This window comes from Batrachochytrium dendrobatidis (assembly GCF_000203795.2).
Source record: "Batrachochytrium dendrobatidis JAM81 unplaced genomic scaffold BATDEscaffold_6, whole genome shotgun sequence".
NCBI classification, from domain to species: Eukaryota; Fungi; Chytridiomycota; class Chytridiomycetes; order Rhizophydiales; genus Batrachochytrium; species Batrachochytrium dendrobatidis.
The window spans coordinates 172048-186294 of record NW_006281104.1 but is presented as its reverse complement, the minus strand read 5'-3'; the positions used below and the strand labels follow the sequence as shown (position 1 = coordinate 186294).

The 14247-nt window shown below is 39.2% G+C and overlaps 4 protein-coding genes across 4 annotated transcripts; 2 read left to right on the top strand and 2 right to left on the bottom strand.

The window, feature by feature from the left end:
• Window positions 1–1153: 1153 nt before the first annotated feature.
• On the bottom strand, window positions 1154–1740 carry BATDEDRAFT_31744 (uncharacterized protein; the record flags this gene model as incomplete). The annotated part of the gene is made up of 1 exon (XM_006679019.1): window positions 1154–1740. A coding segment is annotated over exon 1 (429 nt), but the record flags the coding sequence as incomplete, so codon positions are not given.
• A 3948-nt stretch (window positions 1741–5688) lies between these two features.
• BATDEDRAFT_11420 (uncharacterized protein) lies at window positions 5689–6414 on the top strand (the record flags this gene model as incomplete). Its single annotated transcript, XM_006678789.1, has 2 exons — window positions 5689–5911; window positions 5972–6414. 2 exons carry the CDS (start codon window positions 5689–5691, stop codon window positions 6412–6414), a joined length of 666 nt encoding a protein of 221 aa, XP_006678852.1.
• A 341-nt stretch (window positions 6415–6755) lies between these two features.
• On the top strand, window positions 6756–8650 carry BATDEDRAFT_1375 (uncharacterized protein; the record flags this gene model as incomplete). The annotated part of the gene is made up of 6 exons (XM_006678750.1): window positions 6756–6868; window position 6920; window positions 7057–7496; window positions 7600–7771; window positions 7892–8417; window positions 8499–8650. Coding segments are annotated over 6 exons (1404 nt in total), but the record flags the coding sequence as incomplete, so codon positions are not given.
• Window positions 8651–9215: 565 nt separating this feature from the next.
• On the bottom strand, window positions 9216–14175 carry BATDEDRAFT_88502 (cohesin subunit SMC3; the record flags this gene model as incomplete). Its single annotated transcript, XM_006679099.1, has 17 exons — window positions 9216–9468; window positions 9546–9828; window positions 9925–10848; window positions 10931–11232; window positions 11340–11727; window positions 11799–11898; window positions 11964–12281; window positions 12361–12482; window positions 12580–13001; window positions 13083–13200; window positions 13263–13341; window positions 13421–13500; window positions 13584–13655; window positions 13715–13782; window positions 13861–13899; window positions 13981–14056; window positions 14161–14175. The coding sequence occupies 17 exons, from the start codon at window positions 14173–14175 to the stop codon at window positions 9296–9298; spliced, it is 3579 nt and encodes a 1192-aa protein (XP_006679162.1). The 3' UTR covers window positions 9216–9295.
• Between the last annotated feature and the right edge of the window lie 72 nt (window positions 14176–14247).

The following is a 14247-nucleotide window of genomic DNA, read 5'->3' as shown; positions in this document are numbered from 1 at the left end:
TCGAGTTCAACTACAATTGATCGTGTTAATCATAATATACACGGCCAATTGTAGTCGAGTTGATCCGACTGAATAGAGTCCGAGTCATCATGTTCATATCAAACTATTGTAAGCCATTACAAGTCTATTGCACAATTCCACTCGTGTTGATTACAACATGCTATTCATAAATGTATTATATTGTCCTGTAATGACTGTGCATGGTTGTACATGATTGTTTGGAACCAGTAGCTACGTTGATTGATATTCACAATATGATCCAGTAGTCGTCCAGATTGTGTGTTGTATTTGGTGTGTTGGGTGATGATATCAACCTGTAGTCAAGGTTTGACTATCTGGACATGTCGGTGACTTTTTACCAACTGTATGCAACTCGATGTCCAATATCGAGTCATGTCATTGGTCAATTGATTGGTTCAATTCATCAGTGGGTTTGCTGGATCCATGTGGTGTGCAGCACTTTCAAGAGTATGTTGAATCTGTTGCAGTATTAGAACTTTGTAAACGGATCAACATACTAACCTGACCATGATTGTGGTGGTTATTGCAGTCGAGTCGTAAAGCTTATTCTGGCAATCATTGATGGTTTGGACAATCGTTTGAATAATCGTTTGGATGTCAGGTTACGGTATCCTGATTGACAACTCGACTCGAATACAACTTTGATTTGAACAATTACTGATCAATGGATTGGACAATGGACTAGCAATCAATCAACACATTGACAGATTTGTCATCACAAATGGAAACAACGACAATCCAGTTGTAATCCATATTGAGCCTTGAATTCAAACAGTCGTGAATCAAATCATTAATAAATTACAAAAACAGTCCAATATGCCAACTCGCATTTATCCACAGCTCGATACGTGATGTTCAAATGTCTAATATTCAGACTGTGCTGATTGCAATTGTGGTTGTAATTGTGGTTGTGTGTAAATATCAATCCAATACTTGATTCAATACTTGATTCAACTTGAACATGTCCAGTTTTGTAGTAATCCATTTGATCACATTGACAGAATCAAGCAATGATTTGATTCAACAACACCGAATGATGCATCCATATCACTTGTATCAATCAATTGTACACAATCAGTCAATATAATCAACAATCACTGTCATGATTGACATGATTGATTCAATTCATTCAATTTATTCGATCCATTCAATTGCATAGATCCGACTGGCATTGCAACTCATTGTTGTAAAATCACAACCTCACAATTCACCACCAACGATGAAGATCATATACCAGCTCATATCTGTATTCGTTGTATACCGCTGTGATTTGAATTCGGTCGCTTGTCAATTCATCTCGATAGCGTTTGGCTTCAGCTGGTGATTGAACACCTTGAATATACTGCGTGATATCATTCCACAGTTCAGGCGGTACGTGTGCCTTGTCAAGACTCGAGTTGTACCATTGTGGTTGTTGTGGAGCCACATGCGCAGTCGAAACAATCCGACAAGATGGATTCACTACAAAAAATGTCAGAATCTTGCAATGTCCTGGTTGAGTTGGATCTGCAAGTTCAAATGATTGTTCTTTGTGTTGGTATCGATTGGGATAAACTGCACATCGACCATTTGATACTTCAAGCGATCCTATATACTGATTGCGTGGCGATTCTTCATCAATGCCGTACACATCTTTCCAATACATATCAGATGCTCTTTCATCAAAACGATTAACAGCCACGCGGTAATCGAGTTTGGGTGTGGTGATATTTTCCACGTCGTAGTAATACAGTCCAATCGCAACAATCGATTCGTTAATTGGACATTCAATGTGCCAGTTTCCCTCGTCGTATTTAGGTTTGGATGGTGTCAATTGAATGTTGGTGAGTTTGACAATGACTTGTAGATTACGACCACGCAGTGACACTGGTTTTGCTGATTCATAACTGGATTCAAAATGTTCCGGAAGTGTTGGTACATACACGGGACGAATGACCTCAGTATCCAGTTCCATATCATCATGGTTTGATCGGTTTGGTGATTCATATCGATTTGTGTCATTGTGAATATCAATATACTTGAACATTGGATCCATCGTTCTGAACAGACTTTCAAACATTGGGACAAAACATTTGAATATTTTGGCAATGCATTTGTACATGTCTCGATGCCATATCGGATTCAGATTGTTGATGTATGAGTTGATGGTCACACTGCCATCCTGTTCGACACGGAATTCACTCGGAAGCCATTGGAATTTGGATGATATAAACTTGGAATTGCCTTCAATGATGGGCGTGTCTGAAACAAGTCGAGTCGATAACAATATATCGCATGGTACCATTGTGGTGTATTTGAGTCGTATACTCAGTGGTGCAATCATCGTTTGTCCATATACAACACTGTACATTGATGCATCAATCAGATTGTGCACCATTTGACCAGTGTTGTGATTTGATCCATGTTCAATATCCGATACATTTGTCATCAATCGCGTGTATACATTGTCAGGTATGCCATTGTCCAGTATATACGTCAGTTCAACAGGTCCTGGGACAATCGTGCCAAATCCATCACTGCCACTACAAACAAGCTGTTTGACAAAAAACTCGAGTTGTTCCAATGCAAGATTAAATGTTGATGGTGATATATTCTGATCGAGTGAGTCAGCCCTCCATTGCTCCACAATATGCTGGTTTGTGATATCGATCCACCACATGGGTTTGCAAAGTATAGATTGCAGATACTGGATATACTGCATTTCGACAAGTGTGCGTGCATTTCCATGTTTATATCCGGCCATTCCAGATTTCATATCAATTTCGGCATTGTCCTTGTATGGCCAAATGCTCGAATTAGCAACATGAACCCGATGCTGGAAATACCTTTCAATGACCTGGCCAGCAGCCCTTCTGTTTCTGTATTCAGCAGTATCCGATTTTACAATAGCCGTTAGATTTTCAAATATCCCGCCTTGCTCCAACTCGGTACGTATTGAACTGTCGGGATGATTGTCGGCAAAATTCACAAGTGTTTTGAGTAGGTTTACAATACTAGTGTTACTACCATAATCATATAGATCTATATTTCTACGTGAATAAATAGTGATGAGCTGCTTTACAATTCCATATTCTCGAAACACCTTGATCATCTCGGCCTTGTTTGTAGATTTCTGAATCATGTCGTTGACATGGCTCAACAGGTGCAAAGAGTCATACATACCAGCATCACACACTGACATCGTCAATTGCTCAAAAACCAACGATCGTGCAAGTGATACAGGAAAGTCGCGCATTTTGGATGCAACTCTTCCAGCTACTTCGATCATGCGTGATTTTAGTCTAGAGTTGTCGCTGTATTTGGTACACAAGTCATTCAGTGTTTGAATCAAATCCAGCCTCATCAACTCGACTGAAATCACTTCACAATCTGCACGTTTGCAAAAGTTCTCAATAGTATAAATACTTCGACTAATCACTTCTTGATCGACACTCCTGTATTCATGTCATGTCAATCCAACCATGTCAAATTTACCAATTGTGATGACTGGACACACATTCATGCATAACATCACATACCTGAGCATATTGACTACTGCTGGAATGATACCACATTTCACTGCTTTTACTGGGTCATGACGATGGATCTTCCAATACATGGTTTGAAGATTTTCGATAAACCCAACAGCAACTGAACCACTAGATGATTCCAGTCGTGAAACAAGTCTTGACAACACGATGCCAAACTAATGATATTGTTCAGTGTCAAATATACAATCAGATCAACAAGACAAGACACTGTACAAACTGATCCAATATTGTATCATTGCAAACATACATTTTCGTCGTCAATATCATGACAAGCTTTCAAGAACAGGCCAATCGACAATGTGAGCATTTCTTGATCGGACTCATGGACAATAATCTCAACCATTGGCTTGATGTCAAATTTATACTCTTTACTCCAGCGTCCACAATCGAATAACTCTGTGCATGATTTCATCGCCTATATGCATATTGACACTGGGTGAGTTGAATGACAATCATTTGATCAAGATCAATCATGACTTGCCATCATTTTGACTTGACGGCTTGGTGATTGCATGAGTTGTACAATTTGGTTGCTTAGTCGATGAAATACTTTAAAATCATCATCATAGTATACAATACTCAAAAACACTGTAGTAAACTCCATTATTTTGACCTACACAACACATGTTGATTAGTTTAGTCATGAACAATCCATTATTGTTACAATATATGAATACCTGTAAACTGGGTCGATTATACTCCAAATATTTGGTTATAATATCTTCCAGTCCAATACTCTGTAAGCGAGGCACTATAACTTTAAAGCCTGTCATTTCAAACCAACACAAAGTCAGCAACAGTTTGAACTCATCAATAATACAACTGCTACTAAACTTACATGAATCATGTTCTTCCAACTCCAGTATCAACACAAGCAGTCTGACCCATATTTCATCAGCCTTGTATAGTTGAGCATCCGTTGTTAACAGTTTCAAATCTTCCATGTGTTGAATCAACTCTTTCATGACATCAACACAATCCATGTTTGATAAAATTAGTAAAGTTGAATTTTGATGATAATTTCATTCATGCGAATGTCCAACAATTGCCAAGAATTGTTCATGTTTGGATTGTTGTAAAACACACAAACGAGCTGTTCCATTTTAGTATTGTTTTGATCAGTTTTTTGTAACAAAATTGGATTGTTATCAAACATGCATTTAGAAATACTATAAATTAATATTCTGAATGTGATTGTTGTAGATTTGGTTTAATAAACAAGTTAGTTTACTACAACACATGGTAATGGATTACTAAACATCATCATAAATCAGATGGACTGGACTGGAATGAGATGAGATCAATGACAATTGCATTACAAACAGTGTGTTGTGATTAAATCATTGAGTATTTCCAAATACAAACTTGAATGAAAAGTCTTGCCACAAGACTGATCAACTGTATTACTGTTTACACTGTGGTATTATTGATGTATTGGAATATTTGGTGTTCAGATACACAATGATAATGGTAGTACAACTCATGGCAGTTGTACAAATCAAACGTGATTAAAGCCAATAATAATGTCAGACAAGATTGGATAATGAATTAGCGTGTAAATCATCAACATTGACCAAGATTGATTGAAATGGTGAGATTGAGTTGGATAGTGATGAACACAACAAATGTGTGTACAGAGTTGTATTGACAATATTGACAGTCAAACACAATACATGAATGTGGGTTCAGACTTGGTGATCGTACAATGTATGATTACTAAAAGTGCACAAAGTGTAGATTCAACATTATAATCCGATTGTTGTATATCAAACAAGTAGTCAATGTGTAATATCAACCAACTGAACATGCAACCATTTCATAATATGAAAACACAATCACCACAAGATCAATACAAATGTAAATATTCAACACTCTTGAATATATTGCATTTTGATAAAACTTGACCCAGTTCAGCCATAAACATGAATTATAACAAACCAGTGTGCTCGATACTGAGAATACGTTTTGATTCATCATTACCATTTCTGGCACAATCATATGGATATGTTCGATACATGACATCTATTACTCGGTAATCATTCTACTAAAACCAACCTATTTCGACACAATCCACAGTCCTCATGACAGTAAAACAATGTTTTGTATAAACCAACCTACATTTTATTGATGATCCAACATGTATAGTTCTGGACAATGGTTTAACAGACAAGCAAGCGACCCATTTGTCAAGAACCGAATAAAATGGAACCTGCGATCCCGATCAGCATTCAAGCTCAAAGAGCTTCAAAGCAAGTACAATTTTATGAAGCCGGGACAGGTGGTGTTGGATTTAGGAGCAGCTCCAGGCGGATGGACCCAAGTTGCACTGGATGCTGTATGGCCTGACCGAGCACAATCCAGTTCGAGTGATTCTATTTTATCTCGACCAAAGCCTACAAAACATGCATCAAGTGCTACAGTGGATGGACGAGTCATTGCAGTAGACTTACTGCCTATTGAGCCTATAGACGGAGCAGAGATCCTACTGGGAGACGTACATGAGGATGCAGTATTACAGCAAATCTACACTCTAGCAGCATATCCGTATCAACCAGAGGGTCCAGTAGTTGATGTTGTTCTATCAGACATGGCACATTCGTTTACAGGACATAGATCTACAGATGCTGCTCGAGTGCAAAACCTGTGTGAATTTGCACTGTCTGTTGCTAGTCATCCATGGCTTCTTAAACCTGGAGGAAACTTTCTATGCAAGTACTTGCGTGGTGATGGAGACCAAGAGCTCAAAAAGTTGTGTCAAAGTCGATTCCAGCAGGTGATTGTAACAAAGCCAAAAGCCAGTCGTCAGGGCTCTGCAGAAGCTTATTTTCTTTGCCTTGGATTTATAGCTGACAACAAGGCATGAAATGGACATGAAATGAAAGTGATGGTCAAGCAAGCATTCACAAAACTCTTCTTTTGGTCGAGTCAAATTTTAAAATAATTCTCGCAAAAATCTCTTTTTTTTCCTGACATTTTGCTAGCTGTGAATTGAATTGATATGGCTGGACCAAAGGGAAAGACTGGTTTGGGTCGTTCTTTAATCCGATCTCGCTTCAGTCAAGCTGGCTCTGGAAATCGATCTCCTCATGTTAATCCTGACGGATCTCTCAGAGTAACTACACTACTGAATTTCATCTAAATTGTATTGCTGGTTGAGCATTAATCCCATGTTCAATTGCTTTTTTAAAATAGCACACCTCCGAGTCGGATGCATCAACTACCAACTGGGTTAATATGCAATCCATCACTCAAGAAAATGATTTGGAAGCATTCTTGAGTACTGCTCAGCTTGCTGGAACTGAATTCACTGCTGGCAAGTTTACAATCCAATATGATTTCTAGTGTTTTTTGGTGTCGTAAAAAAATAGAGTGTCGTGGCTGCAATACACCTACACAACTAGACAAACTCAATACTGTACTGCAGTAAAACTAATCCAAGAAGCCATGGCAGTATATTTTTATTTCATTATCTAAACGTTTGTTTTTTCCTGGAAATCCTGTAGAGAAACTCAATGTAATGGTTTTGGACACTCAGTCATTTAAACCGGTTCTTCCAACTGCAGAAGAAGAGCAAAAAACACTCATGTTGCATGAGGAGCACAAAGACCGTCTTACTGTTCCTCGTCGGCCTAAATGGACTAAATCCACCACTCCAGATGAGCTCAAACTTCTTGAACGCAACTCGTTCCTTGAATGGCGTCGTGGGCTCGTCTTTTTAGAAGAAACGGAGGGATTGATCATGACTCCCTATGAGCGTAATATTGAAGTATGGAGACAGCTGTGGCGTGTAGTTGAAAGATCGGACTTGGTTGTGCAGATTGTCGATGGTCGCAATCCATTGTTGTTCCAGTGCAAGGATTTGGAAAAATATGTCAAGGAAGTATCGCCTGTCAAGAAAAATCTGCTGTTGATCAACAAGGCAGATTTATTGACTGCAAAACAAAGGTTTGATGCTGCATTTAATATACTCATAGCTGTTGCTAAACTGCTTATTCCAATCATAAGAGCTACTTTATTCATTCTTAATTTTCATGTCATGAATCAATAGAGAAGCATGGGCCGACTACTTTGATGAACAGGGCATCAGTTACAAGTTCTTTTCTGCTGCAATGGCAAAAAAAAAGATTGTGTTGGAACAAGAAGCAGAAAAGCTTGAACGTGAAATGGCAGAGTTGAAACTGGAGGAAAACCAAGAACCTAAAAATGTAAATGATGACCTAGTCTCTGTTTCCGAATTGGAAGATGATGACGATGAAGAAGCAGAGATGTATGCGATCCGTCAGTTGCAAGAGGGTATTCGTCGTCCACGCCGTATGCAGGTCATGCACGACGAGGAGGAGGAGGAAGAGGTGGATGATTTGGATGAATGCCAAGATGATCTCTCTCCTCGAATTCGCATTATTGGCGCTGAAGATCTCTATGACTTGTTTGTGGAAGAATGTCCTTACACTACTCGTGAGGATAATCCTGACGCAAAAGTTAATATTGGTTTTGTTGGATATCCAAACGTTGGAAAATCATCCACGCTTAATGCACTTGTTGGTGCTAAAAAGGTAGCGGTAGGATCTACTCCTGGTAAAACAAAGCACTTTCAGACTATCCATATGTCAGACAAGCTCGTTCTTTGCGACTGTCCTGGATTGGTGTTTCCCTCATTTGCTACTACAAAAGCTGAAATGGTGTGCAATGGTATTTTACCCATTGACCAGCTTCGTGAGTACGTTGAGCCAGCCAGTTTAGTTGCTCAACGCATCCCAAAGTATTATCTCGAAGCAGTGTACGGTATCACCATCAAAACCCGTGGTATCGAAGGAAATCTAGTCAATAGAGCACCTACATCTGAGGAATTTCTTTCAGCCTATGCAGGTTAGTGTACTTTGTGTTGATACTTGAAAGACTACTTTTGTCTTTGTTTTGGTTTTATAACTAACAGTGAATTATACTCAGTTGCTCGTGGTTATACCAAGGCCAGTCAAGGCAATCCCGATGAAGCTCGTGCGGCACGATACATTTTAAAAGACTACGTGAATGGAAAGCTGCTTTTCATTCATCCACCGCCATCGTTTGATGCACTTGATTTCAACAGAGAAATATACGAGGATGAACGGCTTTTACGGAGACAGATCAAGAAGCTTCGGGTTGCAGATCTACAAGCAAAGGCTGCTGCAACTCTTACGGAAACATCTGTGTCACAACGAAATGTTTGTTTTTTTACTTTTAAGCCCTTGATGTAAACTGTTTTGCATTGTCTATACTAACCTTGAGCTTGAATGTGTAGATAAATCCATCCAATTCCAAGGCAATTGATAACACATTTTTTCAAAAATCGCATGTAGAAGCTCGCACAGTTGGAAAGTTTGCTCACCGCGACTTTAGTCGAGTGAAACTGTTTCCCCATCAGAATGTAGCAGATGATTCTGTTATGCCATCAAAAAGTGGTGCGAGTGTGATGAGTAGTGTGGGCGGGCCACTCCCAACCAAAAAATCACATAAAAAGGGCAAGAAGAATGTCAAGTCACGAACTCAATGGACCAAGGATGATTTATAGGTGATAAAACAGTAATAAATTACAATATTGTGTAACTCATGTTTGCATTCAAGAGTGTGGTGTAGCATGGTGATCCATACCAGATTGCTTCAAATGATGGTGAAAATGGCTCGAGGTTTTGAGATTGGATTGCCAAATATATTTATTCAAATAGTGGAATACACTTGTTGCATGTGTCATGCCAATATAACAGCAATTATTGTGCTGCACCATCAACAAACTGTCGTGCTTCGTCCTTGGAAATACATTGAATGCGAGATACTTTGTCCACAAATGTCACACCATAGCATTTGTCCGTATGTTCCAACAGCTCTGGCCTAAATGTAGTAGTAATAAACTGTGCATGCTCAGACAGCTCGTGCACCATATCTACCACGTCACAAGTTAGTATGCTAGTCATCTCATGTAAGATCACACGATCCTATCAATTAAATAGACAAATGTACCTGCAATGGCCGTGCGATATTGAGCATCAAGTGCTGCATCAATTTCATCAAACAAGTAAAATGGCGCTGGATCACTGCGCTGAATTGCGAAAATAAGAGTCAAGGCCACCAAAGACTTTTGTCCTCCAGATAACTGAGGCATGCGCAATCCTTCATCGGTTTTGGAACTAAATGATACGTTGATTGCAACACCAGTATACTGTTCAATTGCGCTATCACGCAATGTATCACGACGACCTGGTTGTAACGAATCGTCCTGGGTAGCCTCCATTCCATCAAATGCCTAAATAACCCCCACGCATTAAAACATAATTGTTATTCGCCCAAATCATTCCAAATTTTGATCACTAGAAATATCTATAAGCAAGAATGATCTGACCTCATCGCTTCGCCTAAGCATAATAAGATGGCCTTGTCCACTTGGAACAATCTTTTCCCAAATATCAGAAAAGTTTTGTGCGACCTGTTTAAACGTCTGCTCAATTGCATCATCTTTTCTTTGATCCAGCACACGAATCAAGTCCTCAATCGCCTGGTGCGATTGATCAAGCTCTTCTTTACGCTCTTGGAGTTGCTCTTTTTGCATTGCAAAATTGTTGTATTGCTCAAAGGCTTTGCGGTTGACATGTCCAAACAACTTTAGTGCTTCATTGACTTGATGAAGTTTCTTTACTAACGTTTTAGTATTGATGCCCTTGTACTTGACAAATGCTTCATCAGGCAAAACACCAAGATCGCGAATATTGCCGAGTGCATCGTCCTTTTTTTTAAGTAATAGAGCACGACGAGTCATGAATTTTTCCATTTTCCGTTGCTGAAGTTCTATGGCATGAGCGCTTTCCGACTTGTCTACTTTGAGCTGCTCCAGTTTTTCAGTGTTTCGGTTAATTTCAGTTCGAAGATGGTCAAGATCCACATCAATTTCTCTGAGTCGATTAACACATTGATTCGCCAATTCTTGTTGTTTTTCCATCTCAGCAATGCGTTCTTCAATATCTCCAAAACCATCTCCTCCACCCACCAACACCTCTAGTTTGGCATTTGCGCGCTCCAACTGTCGTTTTAAATTAGAATTGAGCTCAATCAATAAAATATTACGCTGTCCCTCGAGCTGCACACGGTTTGAAACGACTTGGCCCAGCTTTGACTTGAATTCTTGGGTTTCAACAAGCAGCATGTCCATTCTCTTTTTATCTTCAGAGCTGAGTGAGCTTTGAAGTGGAGTGTTTAGTTCAGCTTCAAAGCTTGCAATTTGAGCTTCGAGACCTTTGACACTAGTGTGAAGTTGTGCCAATGAGCGACTCTAGCAATTGAAATAAACAAATGTGGTTCATTAGTGTATGGATATAGGGCATATATATATTATACATGCAAAAGTAGCTTACTCTTTGAATAATCGTTTCGTCAAGATCCAATGCCTCGCGAGTCATGGACTGTATCTTTTCATTCAGTGGCTCGCGTAGGTTCATGGCCTCACGACGACGAAGATCTAAGCGTGATATGCTGTCTCGTGTTTGAGTAATAAGCTGATCATGCTTGCGAATCTCGTTTTTTATTTCGGCAAGTCGTGCATCGCTTTGTGCAAGACGATCTGCAGAAAATTTCAACTTTTCAGCAGCTTCCAGTCTAGACTGACGATGGTCTCGAAATCCACCCGAAAGCGCTCCCTTTCGATCTGCTCGATCTCCTAAAAATAAACCATATTAGAATCTAAAATCCAAAAGTATAAATGGAAATTGGTGAATTGACATACCATCCAATGTCACTGCAGTGAGATTATGACTGCGTGCAAACCCAGAGGCAATTTCCAGTGAAGGACAAATGATGGCACGCCCCAAATACATGGTTTGAATGCCTGGATAAACTGGTCATCAAATTGAAGTTTTTCAATCATTGGGATAGCTTGATCCATTGATGGATAGTTTTGCTCGTATGATTTAAGACGATTAAGCGGCATAAATGTAATTCGACCACTACGTTCATTAGAAAGTTCGTCAAGAATACGAGTAGCAGTTTCATCACTGTCTACAACCACGTGGAAAAGACTCGAGGATGCAATCACTTCCACACAACAGCGGTAGCGACTATCTACAGTAAACAGTTCGTACAGTGGACCGTACACGCCATCTAGTTTTAGTTTCTCGGTGATTCGCTTGACGGATTTGAGACCATTGGAAACCGCCTAACACACAAATGTTGATTGAATGTCAATATTGAATCAGCTTTTTTGATCAAAGACAATATTCAACTTACTCGATCTGCGGTGCCAAACAGAATTCGCTCGCATTTCTGAGTTTCATCTTTAATATTTTCAAAAAAGGCGCCAAGTGAAGCCTCTTCCTTCCAGAGATTTCTAAACGTCAAAGATATACCAGTTAAATAAGCAGTATAAAGTGGCAGCAAAACCAACATGCTTACTTGCGGGCGACTTCAAAATCCTCGCGTTGCTGACGAAGAAGATTAAACTCTTGCCTACAAGCATCTATATCATCCTTGCTTTGCGTCAACTGATCCTTTGAAGCAGTGATTTCAGAAACAATCGTATCGGCTCGTGCTTTGGCATGGCTGATACTATTCTCAAGACCAGTAGCCTGATCCATTTCTTCCTTGACAGAAACTTGAATTCGTTGAATAGTAGATTTGAGCCATTGATTTCGTTCCTTGACATTTTTAAATTGTTTGGCACGTCCTGCTCCTGCCTCAAGCAACTGCAATTCAACAGTCGACTGTTGGAGACTAGCAAAGTGATGAGCAGTCAATACACAAATTCCCCAGCGGTGATGGATAAAATATATAAGCGCGACTATTTACATACCTTTGGCGCAGTTTAGACTCGATGGTTGCTGTTTCTTCAAAATCAAGTGTTACTCGGTCAAGCTCTGATGATTTTGCTTCAATCTGAGTCTCGAGCGACGCCTTTTCTGCCACAAGTTCTTCCTTTATAGTGTAATGCAGTAATAGTAAGATCAAGTCGAGTCTACAAAAGTATATTGTCTAAACTATAAAACACCAGTTTCAATCAAAAAGTATATACCTGATTTTTTTCTTTGGATCGTGATGAATCTTGAACATCTTTTATAGTAAGCTCAATGTTGGTCTTGTTTCGAATATAGTCTTGATGTTCATCATCAATTTGTTGCCGTTCAGTGGTGAGTTGGCGCAGCTCCTGAGTGCTGGCTAGTAGCTCCTCTTCCAACTTTTGAATAAATTGTTCATGGTCACTGAGTTCGTTGAATTGAATAAGATTATTTTCAATCTCATTTTGTCGAAGTAAATCCAGTTCTGCCAATGCCTCTGCTGCGTCATTTTGTTCCTGAAAGTACAGAGAGTAATCCAAACATCGGCGTTCTTTTTCAGCTTTTTGAAATTTGTCCAGCTCCTCCTTTTCCTTGTCCAGCTCACTGAGCCGTTCGTTGATGTATGCAAGTAGTTCACAAATCTTGCCTTGTTTCTGTCCTATATGTGTGTAAAATTAAAGTATTATTTTAGCATCAAGTCTGAATCGACAAAGCAGATTCACAATATTGGCAGACATACGAGTTTCTTCCATGATTTTAACACTTTCTTGCCGTCTTTGCTCATACACCTTGGTACCTGCAACTTCTTTTAGTACCTGCAAACGTTCGTGGTCTTTTGCAACTGTAAGTGTAGTGATCTACACGGAATGAATATTAGATTTCAGCCAGTCGGATTGATCCATACAACATCTATACTTACACGACCCTGTGGAACAATGTAATAAGGATTTGATCTTGAAAATCCAGCGCTTTCAAGCAAATTCATGACTTCAGACTTACTGGATCATGTTTTCAATATGAATCAATAAATGAGTTGAATTTATCTGATTTGAAGATCGAGTCTAGACATTAACTTACGTGACACTCTTTCTGTCAAGAGAATACTCGTCTTTTTTAAGACCAATAGTGCGACGCAGAGTCACTTCTGGTTTTCCTGTCTGTAGTTGGTATGGAACATAACAGGGAATTAATAAGTCACATATGATACTAGATACAACGACTGACCCAAAGCAACACATACAGGGAATCGATTGTCAGTATTGTCGAATATGATTTGAACAAACGCAGAGATTGTAGCAGGACCAGTTCCTTCCTAAAAGAAATACGCATAAGAATCGATGAAACCGCAAGGAATTGATACAAGACACTTGCATGTAACAAAGCCTGACGCTCTTCTCTAGTCATGTTTCCATAAGCATCTCCAAGTACAAAACGAATTGCTAATGACGGTGGATTAGCACACAAACAGCAACATTCCATGCAATTGGTCCGACCATATCGGACAGTCATTCACTCACCCCAAAAGAAATTACTCTTTCCAGAACCATTTCGACCCACTTGCAATACAATGGACAATCACCAAGTGTTAAAGACAATGTCTGGCAGTATAAAATGAAACATGATTGCATAGATATTACCAACAGAGTTGTGTGCAGGACTGAATGGCTCTATAACAGTCTGTTCTTTGTAAGACTTGAATCCCTGAATAACAATCTATACAAAACAAGATAATCAAACCAAGACTAATTAAAACCAATCAAGACAGCCATTCTCCAAGTGAATCCAAGATAAACAGCTGCTAGACTAGATATGATTACCTGCTTAATGTACATTTGCAATAGAATAATTCAAGTTTTTATTATCGATTTGAATTCCGATTTTAGAAAATCGCGCTTGCTAAAGTT